General features: G+C 37.7%; 1 protein-coding gene across 1 annotated transcript in view; it reads left to right on the top strand.

Moving 5' to 3' along the window:
• LOC127444635 (NLR family CARD domain-containing protein 3-like) overlaps nt 1-18,405 on the top strand; it is a 41,141-nt gene continuing 22,736 nt past the window's right edge. The window contains exons 1-4 of the mRNA XM_051704125.1: nt 1-100; nt 11,726-11,904; nt 11,985-12,098; nt 14,684-16,750. Of these exons, the coding sequence (XP_051560085.1) occupies nt 11,747-11,904; nt 11,985-12,098; nt 14,684-16,750 (2,339 nt within the window). The 5' untranslated portion in view covers nt 1-100; nt 11,726-11,746. The remainder of the gene's footprint in view (nt 101-11,725; nt 11,905-11,984; nt 12,099-14,683; nt 16,751-18,405) is intronic.

Genomic DNA, 18,405 nt, shown 5'->3' with positions numbered 1-18,405 from the left:
GAAGAAGACGAAGACCCAGGAACATGTTAAAGCGAAAGTAAAAACACACGACCGTCATCAACAAGGAAGGCCATTAACACCAGTGGGATCATTTTTCACGGTAAGATTTTAATTAAGTTTTATGGCCATAAGGCATCTGTTTGTTAGATCTGATCATTTCGGTTGTGACAGAAAATGAAGGCCGATTTATATTTCTGTGTTGAACATACACTGTAGTCTCCAATGCGGTGGGTTGCATTTATATTTTTAATTGGTGTGTCTGTATCGTTTCTTGAGTACACATCCAAGTGTTAGTAGTGTGTTACGAGAATACCTTAATTTCATATACTGTTTGATTTCACATATAATCAAAGGTAAATGCAATTCGTTCAAACTTATTGTAGTGTAAGCAGTTACCAGGAAGAGATGACCAGACAGGGTATTATCCATGAAATACCATTATAGTCCTGCGACTAAACTCACACTGATGATATTACGTAATCAATCGTCAGAGAAGACGTAATCTTACTGAAACCCTATCACTCAAATGAACACTAATCTCACCAGGGTAACTAAAATTAAACCCTTTTTATAACATGAAATAATATAACCATTTTTATTGAGGCACACACAAAAGTAATTTCCTGTCTACGCACTTGTAATTATGTATTTCCTCTGAATTGACAAAAAAATAAAAAAAATACACTGTTTTATCAGACCCTGATAGTACACACAGGGTTGGGAGGGTTACTTTTGAAATGTATTCCACTACAGATTACAGATTACATGCTGTAAAATGTAATTTGTAATGTATTTCGTTAGATTACTCAAGATCAGTAATGTAATCTAAATACTTTGGATTACCTCTTCAGCACGGGTAGATTTTTTCACTTGTTTTGACTATTAAAAACTCTGCCAGTACAGTAAGACAAAATACACATGTTAAAAATACATTCTCTGAAAAACCCAAATATCTTATGCAGTGTTGTTTCTAAAACAAGATAAATCAAACTGATCTTGTTTTAAGGATTTTTAGATATTTTTACAGGAAAATAATACAAACATTATTATCAAGAATATGATTTTTGCTCTAATATCAAAGGTCTTACTAGAAAAAAAGAAATAGAATATGATTGTGCCTGGTAACATGTGCATGTAAAATGTCTAGAAATAGCATTTTATCTTAGCGTAAAGCTGACAATTTACACAAGGTTTATTTCTATTTCTTCTGCTCCAAACTTACTTCAAACTTACTTCTCTGTCTGCTCGTATGAATGTAACACATCATAAGAAAGTGTTTCACCGCTGTTCAAATGCACTTTGGATCGCATCATTTATATGTATAAATGTTTTCCATCTGAAAGGACTAAATATTAAATGAAACAAATGACAATAAAATGCAAAGTAATCTCTTCAGTAATCTAAATACTTTTTGAATGTAACTGTATTCGAATTACCAATGATTTAAAGTGTAACTGTAGTGGAATACAGTTACTTATATTTTGTATTTTAAATACGTAATCCTGTTACATGTATTTCGTTACTCCACAACCCTGCAGATAGCTCTCCGAGATGTCTGTTTTAGATCTTTTCATCTGGAAAGCATCACAATCTAATTTACATCTGTTAATCATCTTAAAAAGATCAGATTTATACACATTCTAAATCATAAACGTCTCAAAGACATCTGCTGAATGTCTTATTGACATCTGAGAGCAGACGTCTTATAGATGTATTACAGATGAACAAACAACTTAAAAAATACGTCTTCCAGATGTAAACACACACATCAAATAGACATCTACGTGATGTACGTGTGCTATCAGGGCAGAGGTCTGTTTGACCAAATATTATCCTCACAGCCATTGTAGCAAAGTTAATTCAATGTTTAAAGTAGAGATGCGCGATATATAGTATCACCGGGCGATATACAGTGCTGGGCGGAATACAGGTACTAATTACAAATTACATGACAAAAATTGCAATCAGTAACGTAATCTCATTGAATACATTTTTGTGGTAATCTAATTTGATTACTTTTGGATTACATTCAACCTAATTCTATTTTATTGTATGTCACATGCATTTGATTAAGATAATGTTTTTAACATAAAAGTATAAAGAGGAAGTAAATGTATTCTATTCTTTATTACTAACATAAAGAGCTCCTTATGACATTTTAAAAAGTGCATTAAACAATACATGAATGAAATAAACATTAAATCTAACAGCAATGACAGTGCATGGCCAGTGTTTATAATTCAAAACACAGAGATATCAAGTTAATTTTAAGTGCATAAAACAATAGCAATATTATGAACATTAATGACCATAAAATCAACAGCAATGACGTTGCAAGGGCAAAGCTTTCATTTAAAAACACTGAAATTTATAAAAGATATATTGTCTTTTGAACAACAAGAATATTCTAAAAGAGCAGACTATTTTAAAGCAGCAGAGTTTCACCGAGTCACACAACAAACAGTTGTGTCAAGTTTTATGTCAAATTTCATGCAGTTAGGCGATGGGCTATGTTGCATATTGCTGCACATTTTGCTGTTGATTGTGTACCCTGCAGGCAGGACCCTTAGAGATGGCATCCACTAGATCATTTCAAGCAATTAAGTTCAGTGAGCTGCACACCACTGGTGTAATTTCATTCTTAAAAATGAAATTATCTCTATAGATTGAGTGGTTAAATGCTGAGGTAGATGCTCCATCTTCACCTGGCTGGCTAGTAACGAGTGTCAGTTCTGAGTGCAATACACACAACGCCCCCCTTCCGAAAACACTCAAAGGCTTACTGAACGTATATCAGCGGTGTGCTGATTTAGAATGAAAAATGTAAAAGATTGAAAAAAGATAATGATTAGGGTGATCAATAAATTATTAACAATTAACTGCTGTTGCCTTCTTAATATATAATCATGTAATCTATAAAAAAGTAACTGTAGTCCGATTATGTCTATTTTAAAATGTTATTTAATCCAATTACAAGTACTTGATTTTTGAAATCTGATTACATAATTTAGATAACATGTAATCCGTTACTACCCAGTACTGGCGATATGTTATTGGTCGATAACCGGGAAAAGCAAAATATTATTATTGCGCCGATATTTTCACTGATAATTTGTTACGGTTTATTTGCTTGCGGCTGAAATTCTCTGACTGCCTGCGACAGTGCACTTGCACAAACACGGCGTGTCTTTGTACGTGAGAGACAAGCTCATGTCTGCGAGGATTATTTCAACATCTCAGCACCCTGTTACGTTGTTCTGGGGCTGGTTTTACTAACCTGCTGTAAGTAATGATATGCCATTTCCCATATTCTGCTTGTTTCATGAGGCAATAAATGAAAACTCAACAAAAAAATGTACGTATTTGTGGCAGGGCGGAGGGCAGGGCCGGGTCGTGATTCTACACACCTGGCTCCTAATCAGGCTGATTAGCTCGAGAGGGATAAGGGCCGACTGGAGACGGCAGTACGACACACACAGGTGTCAGACAGCTTTCCGTAACTCTCTCTCTGACGCACTGCCGTCTCCAGTCAGCCACAGTATGTTACTTGGGGGCAATGGTTTTCGCTTATTAGTTCATGAAACATAAACAGAATGTGGGAAATAGTACATCATTACTTACATCACAGCATTGTGATTGAAACATAACCGCTGTCACCGCGGTCATCTACTGAGAGAATTCATGACAGTGATTTGTGTCTTTTTCCCCTGTGTAATATTTATTAGTATTCACATGTTTCACTCTTCTTTTTTTCACAATTACCTATTGTATTCTTTCATCTTTTTTGTTATGTTTGTATATTTATTTAATTATTTATTTAAAATCTATATAGAAACAACTTTCTAATGCTTTGGCAATACTGTTATAAAGCTGTCATGCCAATAAAGCTGAATTAAAATTAAAAAATGAGTGAAGAGAGAGAGTCACCCTCAGCAGTATCAGGTCAAATTAATAAGCAAAATATACGTTGCCAAATGTCCCGTAAAATAAAGAAACTTCCCGTAATTAAGACAACATTTTTGTTCTATATGAAATTCATAAGCGATGCCGTTTGTCCCATATTTTAGCATCACATACCCAAACTGAGTGCTGAGAATGTTTCACAAATCAAGAGAAATGGACCTGAAACACAAAAACACCTTTTGCTTGAATTAACTTACGGCATGATTTAAATGTCTGTTCTTGACTTGTGTAAGCATTATCAGTGTGCATCAAGATTGATGATGTCAGCACGAGGGTAACATTAAAAGCAGTACCATTTTTCTTACAAGCTGGATGGATCTAACCCAACAATTTAATTTATCTTAATTATCTTCTCACAACACTTAAATGTTTTTGTGGTCTAAATGTTTTACATTTCATTCTTTTTTTTAATTTCATCGGTACCCGAGAAACACGCAGTGCTTTGTTAAAATGTTTCCAGAAAGCATGGTGGCAGGGGCATATTTGATGACGTAATCATATACAAATCTAAACGTGCTGTTTTCTGATTGGGTGATGAGGTGATCTACTTGATCGGATCACAGTGAACATGTTAATGCCAAGTGTGAACAGGGCCTTGGTCGTTTCCTGATCAGACAGCAATCCAATTAGCAAAAACAGGAAATGTTTTTTTCAGGGAGTGGTGGCAGTGTAGTGGACTAAAGCACTGAACTGGTAACCAAAAGATTGTTGGTTCAGTCCCCACAGCCACCACCATTGTGTGCTTGAGCAAGGCACTTAACTCCAGGTTGCTCCAGGGGGATTGTCCCTGTAATAAGGGCACTGTAATTTGCTTTGGATAAAAGCGTCTGCCAAATGCATAAATGTAAAAACACGTGAAGTGACCAAATGTAAATACCTACTTTGTCTACAGAGTTAATGGAGGTGATATTCGGTTGTCATTTTTTCAATTTGGCATTCAGCCAGGCCCGGTTAAAGATCAAAATCATTGAGGGTTCTTCTGAAAATAGTGGGGGTGGTCTGTGTTAAGTGAAAAAAAAATAGATGAAATTTTGTTTAATGCTACCAAAACCGAAATCAATGAATTACACTACCTTTGTTTAAGAAAAGTGGTTTTGTGTATTGTAAAATCAATTTTAGCTACATTTTCTCTGTGCATGAATGAAGCAAATGATGTCGGAAGATGCTATTCGCAACCACTGATCTAGAGTCAGTTTTCGTGTTTTACATATTGGTAAGGTTTGGATTTGGTTGTGGGAAACTGATCCTAGACCAGAGGTTTTTATTTATTTATTTATTTGTCAGGGACAATACACATTAATCAATCATCTCAAATATGTAAATGTATCAGATTTATTTAGCCAGTGACTAATTTTCATCTGCTGTCCCTGGGCAGGTTGATGTCAAAGGTCAAAATAACCAGACTTTTAATTTTTTAGAGAAAACTCCATAACTTGTTAGAGCTTTCAAATCAGCTGGATGTGCATTCCAGTCATGGGTTGCTCTAAAAGCAAAAGACAACGGACCAGAAACACTCTTTCTTAATTGTATTTTGCAATCACCCCTAACGCCAGCCCTAGTTACATTTCCTGTAATTTTATAAATGTACTGTTTAAATATCGGTGGGGCAAGACCAATATGAATTTTAAAAGTCAACAGTAGACCTATGTACAAATTTACTCAAATTATCCCAACTCAAGACATTATACTTTTTGTCTAGTGCCTAGTTTTTGTTACATTTAGATGTAGGTAAGATTCAGCCAACCATTGTGACACATGAACCATTGCAGATGATAATTCATGTGCAGCTTCTTGCTTATTTTTTTAATGTACATAGATAACAGCATCATCCGCATACATTTGACAAGAAACACCAGGAGGACAGACATCGTGGATTTCATTTACATACAAACTAAATAATGATCCCAAAATGGACTCCAACCTCGTAATCTAAATATTCAGATGTTGAGTTTCCTTCTCTTACACACTGTTTTCTATGTTCTAGATAAGATTTAAGCCACTCAATGGCACCAGTAGAAAAATGAACATGTGAAAGCCTAGAAAGTAAAATATCATGATTTACTGTAGGGATGCACCGATACCACTTTTTCTCTTTTTCTGATACCGATCCCAAGCTGATACCAGTGTTGTTTTTTTGCATAATCAGTTTAGAATATCTTTACATTATTGTGTGGAACTAATTGTGTGTGCTCTTTAATATGTAAAGAAACACAAACCTCTAACTACACATTATTTCAATATAAATATATAGCTTATTAAGAAACTTTATTGTTAACTAGTATACTGGATAATGTAGCAGCAAAATTAACAGTAATTTAAAACTTGTATCTGGACTTTAAAGGATTCAGATCTCTTTTTTTTGTTCAATTTATTTGGAAGATATCAGCTCACTTTTCATTCACATAGTTATTTTTTGGAACCCTTTCAACTTAAATATTATTATCATTTGTAAACAATACAAATAACAAAAATATATAATAATAGTAATATATAGTAATATATCTCAATCGTGCACCTTTTGTCACAGAGCCACCGTTCTCTCTCTATTTCTTCCTCACTGCTGTCACAGAGCTCACTCGCCCCTGAGTTCTGATTACACACACCTGCATATCATTAGTGGCTAATCAAGGACTGCATATATACCCTGCTTTCACACACATTCTTTGTCTGTTCTCATCGGTAGTATCTTTGAGACTCCAGACCTTTCTGCTATGTCAAACACACCTGTGTCTTCATTATTGCCTGCAAGTATCATAAGACTGTTGTGAGTTATCTGTTCATCGTGTCTATACCCTGTCTGGATATTACTCGCCTGCTGTTTGCCACTACGCTCAACTGGATTTACTCACAGCATTTACATCACTGTTTCAATCATCTGTTCAATAAACCCTGCTACTGAGTTCATATCTGTGCCTCCGTGAGTCTCCCTGTGACTCCTTTAACTTTTTAAACCCTCATGCTTTTTTGACATTCTGAACTCTCCAGAAAGTCCTGTATGTGTCTGTTTGTAAGCAAGGTCACAGTAGTTTAATTTGCTTCTTTTTCAAATTCTGGTAAAAATGCACCTCTGGTGCCGTTCTAAATGCATAGAAGTGAACTGAACTATTGAGCATCTACATCTGAGATGTTGTTAAATGCTATTTTTAGCCGTGTAAAGGCTAAAAATAGGCGCGGGTGTGTGTCAGCAGAGCAGCACCATGCAATAACACGCTGGAGCTGCGCGTGCATTTTATATAATTACTTATTAAACAGCCTTTCACAGAGCTATCGCACGTCATCAAGTGGCTTTGAATAAAATGCACGAGTCATATGAAATACTTTGTTTTTATGGTTGTCATTTTTTGAGCTTGACAATAACGAACATGACTAACACAGTATCGGATTTGGATCGGGCTCATCGGACCGATACCTGTTTTGTTTTATTTTTTTTTACAAGTTTTAAGGAAGAGTAAATCTATCCCATAGTTATCTCTTGCCCTAGAACCTTTAAGGGAACAAATAATCTTGTCAACTTTTGCCTCGCACACCTTAGGAATAAATACTGGCAAGGTACTATTTACGTATTTATATTCTGAGCCTGTGGACAAAGAGATTTTGTGAGAACATTAATTGAATCCACAAAAAAAATATTTAAAATATCTGCTATCACACCATGATCATGAATAATTGTTCCTTTTAATTCAAGTTCCATATTTCTCACTGACTTATTATAGTTTCCAGTTTGGTTTCTCAAATTTTCCCACAGTAATTTTACATTCCCCTTTGCTTCACCTATTATATTAACGTAAACATTTGCTTTCACTTTTCGGATTTCACTTATTACATTATTTCTTAACCAGTGCTGGGGGTAACATGTTACAAGTAACGCACGTTACATTATCAGATTACTTTTTTAGAGTAACAAGTAAATAAATGCAATATTATTTATTTTAAACCATAATATTTTGTTATTTTTTAAATAAAGTAACACGTTGCTTTTTTACACCTCTACTTTCCCTGTATTGTAAGAAATCAGGAGTAAAAGTGTGCAAACTTCGGGGAGGAGATGTAGTGCATGATGGGCATTGTAGTTCTATAGAAGATGAGGACAGAATCTATTTAAGTCACTTCTATTTAAATGAATGGGAGAAATTGGAATGCCCAACCAAGAAACTCTAGCAACCAAGAGTCAATGGATGTAGAAAGGAGGTCCCACCTTGCAGGTAAAAGAGCCAATCACCTTTTAGATACAGACATTGTCTGTCAATCAACTCACTAACACTCATGCGCATTAGCTGTACAAGCCGGGAAAATTGCATGTTTTAGCATAATATGAGGTCAACGTATGTGTTAATACACACTGCATTAAAAAATCAGTAAACGCATTTAGACAGAGGGATTATAAGACTAGTCATCCACTGGCCACGACATGATATACAGGGTGAAATACTCCCTCAATTCACGGACTTATGCAGCCGAACTGCTCCATGTTACAGCTCCCCATAACTGGGAGAATGAGAAAAGATGACTCTGGATCAGTGGCTCTGAGCAACGTTCAACATCGATTGTGTACACAGAGAAAATTTCTTATTTTCTAAAAAGATTCTACATTTTTGTTTTATAATAAACAAGTAGTTTGATTCATGAAAAAATAAAACAGTTTTTATGAAATTATGGTAGCATTAGAAATGATTCCATTCAAGTTGTATGCACGCATCATAGATCAACTCAAAACAAGCGTGCACTGAGATGACTTCAGTGAAAAATATTTATTATCAGACACATTCCTTGAACATGTTAGGCTAGCATTCCCCACTGAATTTTATCCTGACTTCTGAAAAACTTCTTAAGTTGTCTCTGGCAGTCGATGGGCAGAGCACATGATAGCATATATGATGCAGGTTCAAGTGTTGGACTTACTGCTTTAAATCAAATCAAATGAAATCACTTTTATTGTCACACAACCATATACACAAGTGCAATAGTGTGTGAAATTCTTGGGTGCAGTTACGAGCAACATAGCAGTCATGACAGTGATGAGACATATACCAATTTACAATAACATCAAATTAACAACACAATTTAAAATCTAATATACACATAATTACACACAACACAATATACACATAATAACATACAATGTACAGTATACAATACACACAATGTAGAATACACATTATACAATAAAAAAGTATATATAGAATGTGCAGTAGGTTGTATTGTACTGTATTGACATTCAGGATGTCGGTTGATAGTCAGTTGCCAGTGTGTTGTTAAGAGAGAATATAATATAATAATAATATAATTTATGACAGTCCAGTGTGAGATATAAGTATAAGAGTAATAAAGTGCAGTACTGATGTATTTTGATCGTGGGAGATCAAGAGTTTAAAAGGCTGATTGCTTGGGGGAAGAAGCTATCATGAAGTCGGCTGGTGTGCGAGCCGATGTCCTCTACACACTTTCTGATGAAACACGTTACGCTAACAGCGTAAAGCTCAATGTCGTCATCAGAGGTGGACCGGAACATCTCCCAGTCCGCGTGATCAAAACAGTCTTGTAGCGTAGAGTCTGATTGGTCCGACCAGCACTGGATTGTTCTGAGGGTGGGTGCTTCCTGTTTCAGTTTCTGCCTGTAAGCGGGCAGTGTAGGGTCTAAATTTCCCTTAATGCCGACTGAGAGAGTTATTGTTGTGCATAATTTTTTTTAAAACAATGCAAGGAATGCAATTAAAAAAAAAAAAAAAAACACTCTCATCATTTAGTCACCCTTATGCCATCCCAGATGTGTATGACTTTCTTTCTTCTGCAGAACACAAATGAAGATTTAAAGAAGAATATTTCAGCTCTGTTGGTCCATACAATGCAAGTGAATGGATGCCACAATTTTGAAGCTCCAAAAATCACATAAATCAGCATAAAAGTAATCTAATCCATGTGACTCCAGTGGTTAAATCCATGTCTTCAGAAGCGATATAATAGGTTGGGTGAGAAACTGATCAATATTTAATTAAATTTTTTACTATAGTAATGCATTACTGGGAGGATGTCCAGCAAGTTCAATAAATACATTTCAATTGGTTCAAAATTCAGCAGTCAGAGTGTTGACTTGAACCAAGAATTATGATCGTATTAGCCCCATTTTATTGTCGTTACATTGGCTACCTGTTAAATTTCATATTCATTTTAAAATTCTGTTAACTACATACATAGCTTTGAATGGTCTAGCTCCAGAGTACTTAAGTGACCTTCTGTCATGCTATATTCCATCATGTTCATTACGATCACAAAATTTGGCTTGTTAATAGTTCCCAGAATATCAAAATCCACAAAAGGAGGTAGATCCTTTTCCTGTTTGGCTCCTAAACTATGGAATAGTCTCCCTAACACTGAGTTTAAGTCTAGACTAAAGACTCATCTATTTAGCCAGGCATACACCTAATTTATCCATCACCTCACAATTAGGCTGCTTTAGTTAGGCCTGCAAGAATCAGAAATATTTATCATGATCTATAACTAATAATAATGAATGGCATCCCTGTCTCAACCTCGGGACTCCTATCTCGAGGTCACCAGAACCGGCTGGATCCAGCTCCATTCCTGCTTGGCGTCGCACTCCACTGCTATGTGTCTCTGAGTGATGATGACTAAATGCAGCCGGTGCCAGCCAGACATCACTTCAGTCTATTATGATGGACTTCAGAGGATGAACTGATGTCAACTCCAACCATAAGACCTGGGATACTTCATATGCCACTGCCTGAACCTTGGACTTAGGATGGACCCCACCAAACCTCACTGAAATGACCTGCCGGTTGAACTGTGATGCACCTCACTGATCTCTGCCTGCATCATCTTTGTTTATTGATGGACTACACTCTTAAAATGGAATACATAGACTATCAATTAATTGCCAGCAGAAGCCTTTATCAGCCAACTAAATTATGCATCTATGTGAACTTCTGCAGTTAATCCAGGATGACCTTCAAAGACATTATTCATTAATCTTACAGTTCATACAAAATCTGTTAAACACTGACCCTTAACACTTACTTAGTTAACTAATTTTAAACCATGACTTGCACTGCACACAAATAATACAAATACACAAATAAAACTAATTTTGGCATTATATTCATGCTGTTAGCCAAAGGGGAACTGACCCTCACAGTGAGTCTGGTTTCTCTCAAGGTTATTTCTCTCCATTAACATACATCTAATGGAGTTTTGTGTTCCTCGCCACAGTCGCCTTCGGCATGCTCACTGGGGTTCTAATTACAATTATTAATTAATTAATTAAATTATTTATTTTGATACACAATTCACAATCATATTTAATCAAACTACACAATGATGACTCTTAAGACTTTATAGATATTACAGTTTCATTTTCTGTTAATGCATGATTTTCTGTAAGGCTACTATGAAACGATGTGTGTTGTGAAAAGCACTATACAAATAAAAATGACTTGACTTGTTGCCCTGTGATGGACTGGCCACCTGTCCAGGGTGTTTTCCTGGGATAGGCTCCAGCACTTACCCTGACCCTGCATAGGACAAGCGGCTATAGAAGATGAATGGATGGATGGATGGATGGATTTTTTGAGTGTGTGTTCGCCAGGATTCAAGGAGTTCAGCATTCAGCTAATAAATTATTATTTTAAGTTCAGAAATACCCTTAAATCTAATTTATTTAACATTTGAATAACTATTTGTAATGTGTTTAGTGCTATTTTATGAGTGAGGAGGATGTTAACTCTTTATTTATGTACTGTATTTGCAGGCCTAATAGCTACCTCTTTCTATGGAGGGAAAGAAGAGCAGCATTGCATCTAAAATGAGTCTTGATGAAGAGGAGAACACTGCAGCACCCCCTGAACCCAGCTGTGTGTCTATAAAGAGTGATAGATCCATAGCTAAGCCCCCTGATCTCAGAGATGGAGCAGTGACCTCTGACCCCAGGTAAGAGGAAAGACTCCTTCTGGATATCTCATTCGTTTCATAAATTGAGATTGACTGAATTATTCGATTGATGTTATAAGACTGCAGATCCAGAAAGCAGTATCACCAGATCCCAGCTTTGTGTCTGTGAAGAGTAATAGATCCATAGCTAAGCCCCCTGACCTTAGTGATGGAACACTGACCTCTGACCCCAGGTAAGACAAAACTCTGATACTGTATATCTCTTGAAGCACATATAGAGATGGAGTGAATCTTTTTACATGTATTGATTTTATGCTGTAAGACTGGAGATTCAGAGAGCAGTATCACCAGAACCCAGCTGTGTGTCTGTGAAGAGTGATCAATTCACGGATCAGCCTATGAAATTCAGTGATGAAGCAGTTATCTTTGACCCCAGGAGAGAGTCTGAATTGTAATCAAGTCAAGTCAAATTTATTTCTATAGCGCTTTTCACAACAGGCGTTGTTTCAAAGTAGCTGTACATTAAATTATGCTATAACAGAAAATGAATGAATATAATGCCAGTATTAGTTTGTTATGTTTAGAACTATTAGTGGTTTAAAAAGTGTAAACTAATTAAGTGTTGTGGGTCAGTGGTTAAACAAAATATTTTTGTATGAATTGTAAGTTTTAGTGTTAGAGTCCTTGAAGTCATCCCAAATTAACAGAGGAAATACACGTAGATGCACTGTCAATTGTAATAATTGTAATATATTAATTACTTGTTGGGGATCACCAGGAGGCAAATTTTTGCAAAAAAAAAAAAAATGTTGCATTATGTGTGATGTTATGAAACAGAAAGTGTGTATTTATGAAGAGTATCAGATACATGGCATGATTAGAAAATAATTAGTAAATCATCATTAGTTAATTTATGATTATTTGTAGGGGTGGGAACAAAATCGATTCTGTTACAAATTGCGATTCTTGAGACAAGCAATTTTAAATCGTCTCCCAGATGAAAAAATATATATTTTTTTTATTTAAACAAATTTACATGTTTAACTTAATGCTTATATAATGATTGATAGATGAATATAGGAATCTTGATATGTGCAGAATTAAACACAAACAGTATTCTCTCTGAAAAGTTTTGCCTCTTTAATTCTTTACGTTAGTCCTGTAATGCACCCCTATTGCAGCCATCAAAGTGCCGCTTGTTATTAACTGTTTGACATAAAATCCCCTGCTGTGAGTAATGTTCCTGTTTTTTGGGGGGGTAGCTCAGCGAGTAAAGACGTTTACTACCACCCCTGGAGTTGCGAGTTGGAATCCAGGACGTGCTGAGTGACTCCAGCCAGCTCTCCTAAGTAACCAAATTGGCCCGGTTGCTAGGGAGGGTAGAGTCACATGGGGTAACCTCCTCGTGGTTCTCACTCTCAGTGGGGCGCGTGGTTAGTTGTGCATGTATGATGTGGAGAATAGCGTGAAGCCTCCACACACGCTATGTCTCCGCGGTAATGCGCTCAGTTTGCCACGAGATAAGATGCGCGGATTGACTGTCTCAGACGCGGAGGCAACTGAGGATTTAGAGCGAATTGGGAATTCCAAATTGGGGAGAAAAGGGGAGAAAAAAATGTTCCTTTTTTGCATACTCCACAGGTTTATTTGTTAGGTGTTGTGGAGAGTATTTGTCAGGAATCATTCTGCAGATTCTGTCTGACACTGCTTCAATAAATAGTTTACCTGTAAAAAGGCTTATCAAACTGTTGGATGCCGTGAATTACATGTCGCACCCGCATAATATTTATAATCTTATGTGGTGATAGGAGCGTGACCGAGCGACGTCTGTAGAGAGCGAGGCTGAGAGAGGAAGAGCAGTAAGGATTGACTCCTGTGGGAAATGATCTCTAAGTCCAGACCGCTGGAAGAGAGAGCCAGGCTTGAACCTGTGTGTGATTTTGGAAAACTGGTGAAAAGTGAGAAATTTGTTAATAAATACTGTATTATTTGGACTGAAAACGATGTGTCCCACTTCCTCATTCCCTGGACAAAAAAGGGATTTTTTACATCTAACAGCTGTGCACTTCTGAATGTGGAGCCGATCGCTATATGACTTCAAGCATTCCGGTTACTTGAAGCATGTCAGCTGTGTCTGGAATGCGCAAAAGTGGATTGAAGTGCATCATTCAGTGTCCGGGATGTGCATAAGCAGTTTTGTGTTGCTCTGTTTTGGAGATTTTTGTGTTTCTGACTTTTCTTGCTTTAGTAGTTTTGTGGGATAAGAAGTTATAGTTGTTTAGCCCATTTAATTGTTGAATATCTGTTAGTTATCCTGTTAAATGGCTGTGCTTAGCATCCTTGTGTCCTTATGAAACACATCTAATTGGGTAGCATGGACATATAATGCAGCCTAACTAAACACTGGTTACTTTACACTGACTAGTCAACTAATAGCTCAGACAATGCACCGACTGGTCGATTAGTTGTTTTAAATTGGTAGTTTACCTTTTATCTGCAAATTCTGTATTACAGTGTGAAACAAAAGTCATTTCAGACACAATTGTTCTTCATAGACATTTCTTTCTGAAGAGTTAACATGGCTAAATATATCAAAACGCCAAATCGCAATACTCACAGAATTGTAATACTTAAAAAATCGCAATACATATGAATCAGCAAGTAAATATCATTATAATATCGAATCGGGAGGTCTGTGGGAATTCCCAGCCCTAATCATTTGGGCTGGTGCATATGTAATGCTCTTGTTAAAATATTCCCTCTCCCTCATAATTTCATGAGATTAAAAATGGCTGTTTCTCCTGCTTTGTCTCTGCAGTGATGTGAGGAATGATCTGATCCAGGTTCATCATTCTAGATGTGGAGTTTGTAAGCAGGTTCTGAAAGATGGAGTCTCAATCACCTGTGGACACAGCTTCTGCAGAAAGTGTATCAGCTGCTACTGGGACCAGACTAGTCCATCAGAATACTTTGAGTGTCCTCAATGCAGAAAGAGATCAAGAACACGTCCTGTTCTGCACACACACAGAGGGTCCAGTTCTGCTGGTTCTGCTCACTTCTACACAGCACTCGACCTGCAGGAGGATTCTTACCAACCAGTAGATGATGTCCTGCTTAGAGTGAAAGAGCAACATAAAACCATCATGAAGAACAATTATGAGAGCTTATTTGAGGGATTCAAACTACAAGAGAATCAAACTCTCCTGAACAGGATTTACACACAGCTCTACATCATAGAGGGAGAGAGTGAAGGGGTGAATGAAGAACATGAGGTTCTTCACATGGAGAAAAAATCCAAAACTCAACACTTACAAGACACTCCGATCTACTGCAATGACATCTTTAAACCCTTACCTAAACCAGGATGTGAGGAGAAGAGAAAAGACCAAATAAAGACTGTTCTTACTAAAGGCATCGCTGGAATTGGAAAAACTGTCTCTGTGCAGAAGTTCATTCTGGACTGGGCTGAGAGAAATGCCAATCAGGATGTAGATTTCATGTTTGTGCTTCCATTTCGAGAGCTAAACTTGATTAAAGATGAGCCGTACAGTCTTCATAAACTTCTGCTGGACTTTCATCCTGAACTTCTTGATCTGGACTCAAAGATTTATGATGAGTGTAAAGTTGTGTTCATCTTTGATGGTCTGGATGAAAGCAGAATTCCACTGATGTTTTCAGACAGTGAGAAAGTTTCTGATGTGACTGAGACTTCATCAGTGAGTGTGTTGATGTCAAACCTCATCAAAGGAGATCTGCTTCCCTCTGCTCTCATCTGGATCACCTCCAGACCAGCAGCAGCCAATCAGATCCCCTCCAAATACATCAAGCGTGTGACAGAAATTCAGGGATTCAATGACCCTCAGAAGGAGGAATATTTCAGGAAGAGAATCAGAGATGAACATCAAGCCAGCAGAATCATCTCACACATTAGAAAAGCAAGAAGCCTCCACATCATGTGCCACATACCAGTCTTCTGTTGGATCTCATCAACTGTGTTTCAGAACATCCTGAAACAAGATGACAGTGCAGAAATCCCTCAAACTCTGACCGAAATGTACATCCACTTCCTGCTCATTCAGATCAATATGAGGAATCAGAAGTATGAAGAGAGAGATCCAGAGAAACCCCTCCAGTCCAACAGTGAAGTGATTCTGAAACTTGCTGAACTGGCTTTCAAACAACTGATGAAGGGCAATGTCATGTTCTATGAGGAGGACCTGATAGAGAGTGGCATAGACATCACTGATGCCTCAGTGCGTTCTGGGATCTGCACTGAGATCTTTAAGGAGGAATCTGTGATTCATCATAGGAAAGTCTACTGCTTCATACATCTGAGCTTTCAGGAGTTTCTGGCTGCATTCTATGTGTTTTACTGCCATTTAATAAAAAATGCTGACACCTTGAAATTTGTTGATTTAGTTTATAGTTTTCTAAAAGATGCAGTAAATAAAGCCCTTCAGAGTGAAAATGGACGCCTAGATCTTTTCCTGCGATTTCTGCTGGGCATCTCACTGGAGTCCAATCAGAGACTCTTACAAGATATAATGACACACACAGAGAATAGCTCAGAGAGCATCAGGAAAACCTCACAGTACATTAAAAACACAATCAAGAATCACAAACATCTTTCCACTGACAGATCCATCAACCTGTTTCTTTGTCTTTTTGAAATGAAAGATCAGACTTTGTACAGAGAGATTCAGGATTTTCTGAAATCAGACAAACACTCAGAGAATAAACTGTCTCTTGCACACTGTTCAGCAATCGCCTACATGCTTCAGATGTCAGAGGAGGTGCTGGATGAGCTGGACCTGAAGAAATACAACACATCAGAGGAGGGTAGAAGGAGACTGTTACCAGCTGTGGGGAACTGCAGAAAAGCTCTGTGAGTATTACATTTATATTATACAACAATTAGTTCTAATCCACTAATTTGATAGGGCAAATGATGTGCCAGAAGAGCAGGTATTTTGTATAACAGTACTGGTATGTTTCACTGTTTGTATCAAGCCTAAGGTATGGTTTGTTTTAATTGCCCTCTACACACGATTGACCATTCTTGCCTTTTAAAGTTTAATACATTGTCCCTCCACGGTCATTCTAATTCTAGAGAGTTTTGTTGGACAACAATTTAAATACGAGTGCAAGATAGTTTATAAAAAAAAATATTGTCTGTTTTCCTGGAAAAGAAAGACTGTAAATTGAAATGCATGTCTGCATATCTGTGATTTATGTGTGTTAAGTATGTGCGCACATTGCAATTGTAACTATTACCAATGCCACGTACCACTCCACCGACCGTCTTCAAGACAGACAAAGCCTCTTGTTTATCTTGAAGATGAGAAGAATCCTGCCTTTACCAAGCATCTCTTTAGATATACCAAATGTGTAGCTCTAGTTTAAGACTCCTGGTATAGCCTTCTGTCCTTGCCTTACCCTCTATTGGTAAGCAACTACCATTAAAGCTCTTGCATCTTACCTCAGTCTCTGCTGGCACAGAGAAGCCAGCTCAGCCCTTTTACCTTGCCTCCACTCCTGCTGGCACAGAGAAACTACCTCAGCCCTTTCGTTCAGCCTCAGTCACTGCTGGCACAGAGAAGCCAGCTCAGCCCTTTCACCTTGCCTTTTCCCCTGCTGGCACAGATAAGCCAGCTCAGTCTTTGGACCTTACCTTAGTTTTTGTTGGCACAGAGAAGCCAGCTCAGTCCTTGGACCTAGCCTTGGCCCCTGCTATGCTGGTGAAAAGAAGCCAGCTCAACCTGTGGCCTCAGTTCCAGCCGCACAGCCCGTGGCCTTCGGAGACTGCCCTCTTGTTAGTTGCTGAAACCCTGTGACTGGCAAAAGTGAATTCCAAATCATCTGTCCTCATCCACATTGACTTGTCTGCTGCTTCAACACAGTGAACCACCAGATTCTCCTGTCCACTCTCTCTTACCTGGGCATCACAGGAACTGCGCTTGGATGGTTTGAGTCATATCTCACAGGCAGATCCTTGAAGGTCACCTGGAGAGGTGTCCAAGTCACTCCAGCTGACCACTGGTGTTCCTCAGGGATCAGTACTTGGACCCCTCCTCTTTATCTACACTTTATCACACAGACCTATCATTAAGGCACATGGTTTCTCCTACCACTGCTGTGCAGAAGATATGCAGCTCTACCTGTCATTCCATCCTGATAACCCCACCGTCTCAGCTAATATATCTGCCTCCTGGATGAAGGAACGTCACCTTCAGCTAAACCTTGCCAAGACAGAACTCCTCGTTATCCCAGCCAACCTGTCTGTTGACCACAACCTCTCTATTCGTCTTGGTTCAACTATGCTAACTCCAACAAGAATAGCCCGGAACCTGGGAGTGGTGGTGGATGAGCAGCTTAACTTCACTGCCAACATATGTCATAAACCGCCCTGTCTTGCAGGTTCACACATTACAGCATCAGGAAAATCAGACATTTCCTGTCTGAATATGCTACACAGCTCCTGATCTAAGCCCTAGTCATTTCAAGATGGACTATTGTAATGCCCTCTATTCTGGTCTCCCA

Source organism: Myxocyprinus asiaticus, chromosome 8 (genome assembly GCF_019703515.2).
Source record: "Myxocyprinus asiaticus isolate MX2 ecotype Aquarium Trade chromosome 8, UBuf_Myxa_2, whole genome shotgun sequence".
Lineage (NCBI taxonomy): Eukaryota > Metazoa > Chordata > Actinopteri > Cypriniformes > Catostomidae > Myxocyprinus > Myxocyprinus asiaticus.
The sequence above is the reverse complement of the archived record's forward strand: the minus strand, read 5'-3'. Positions and strand labels throughout refer to the sequence as shown.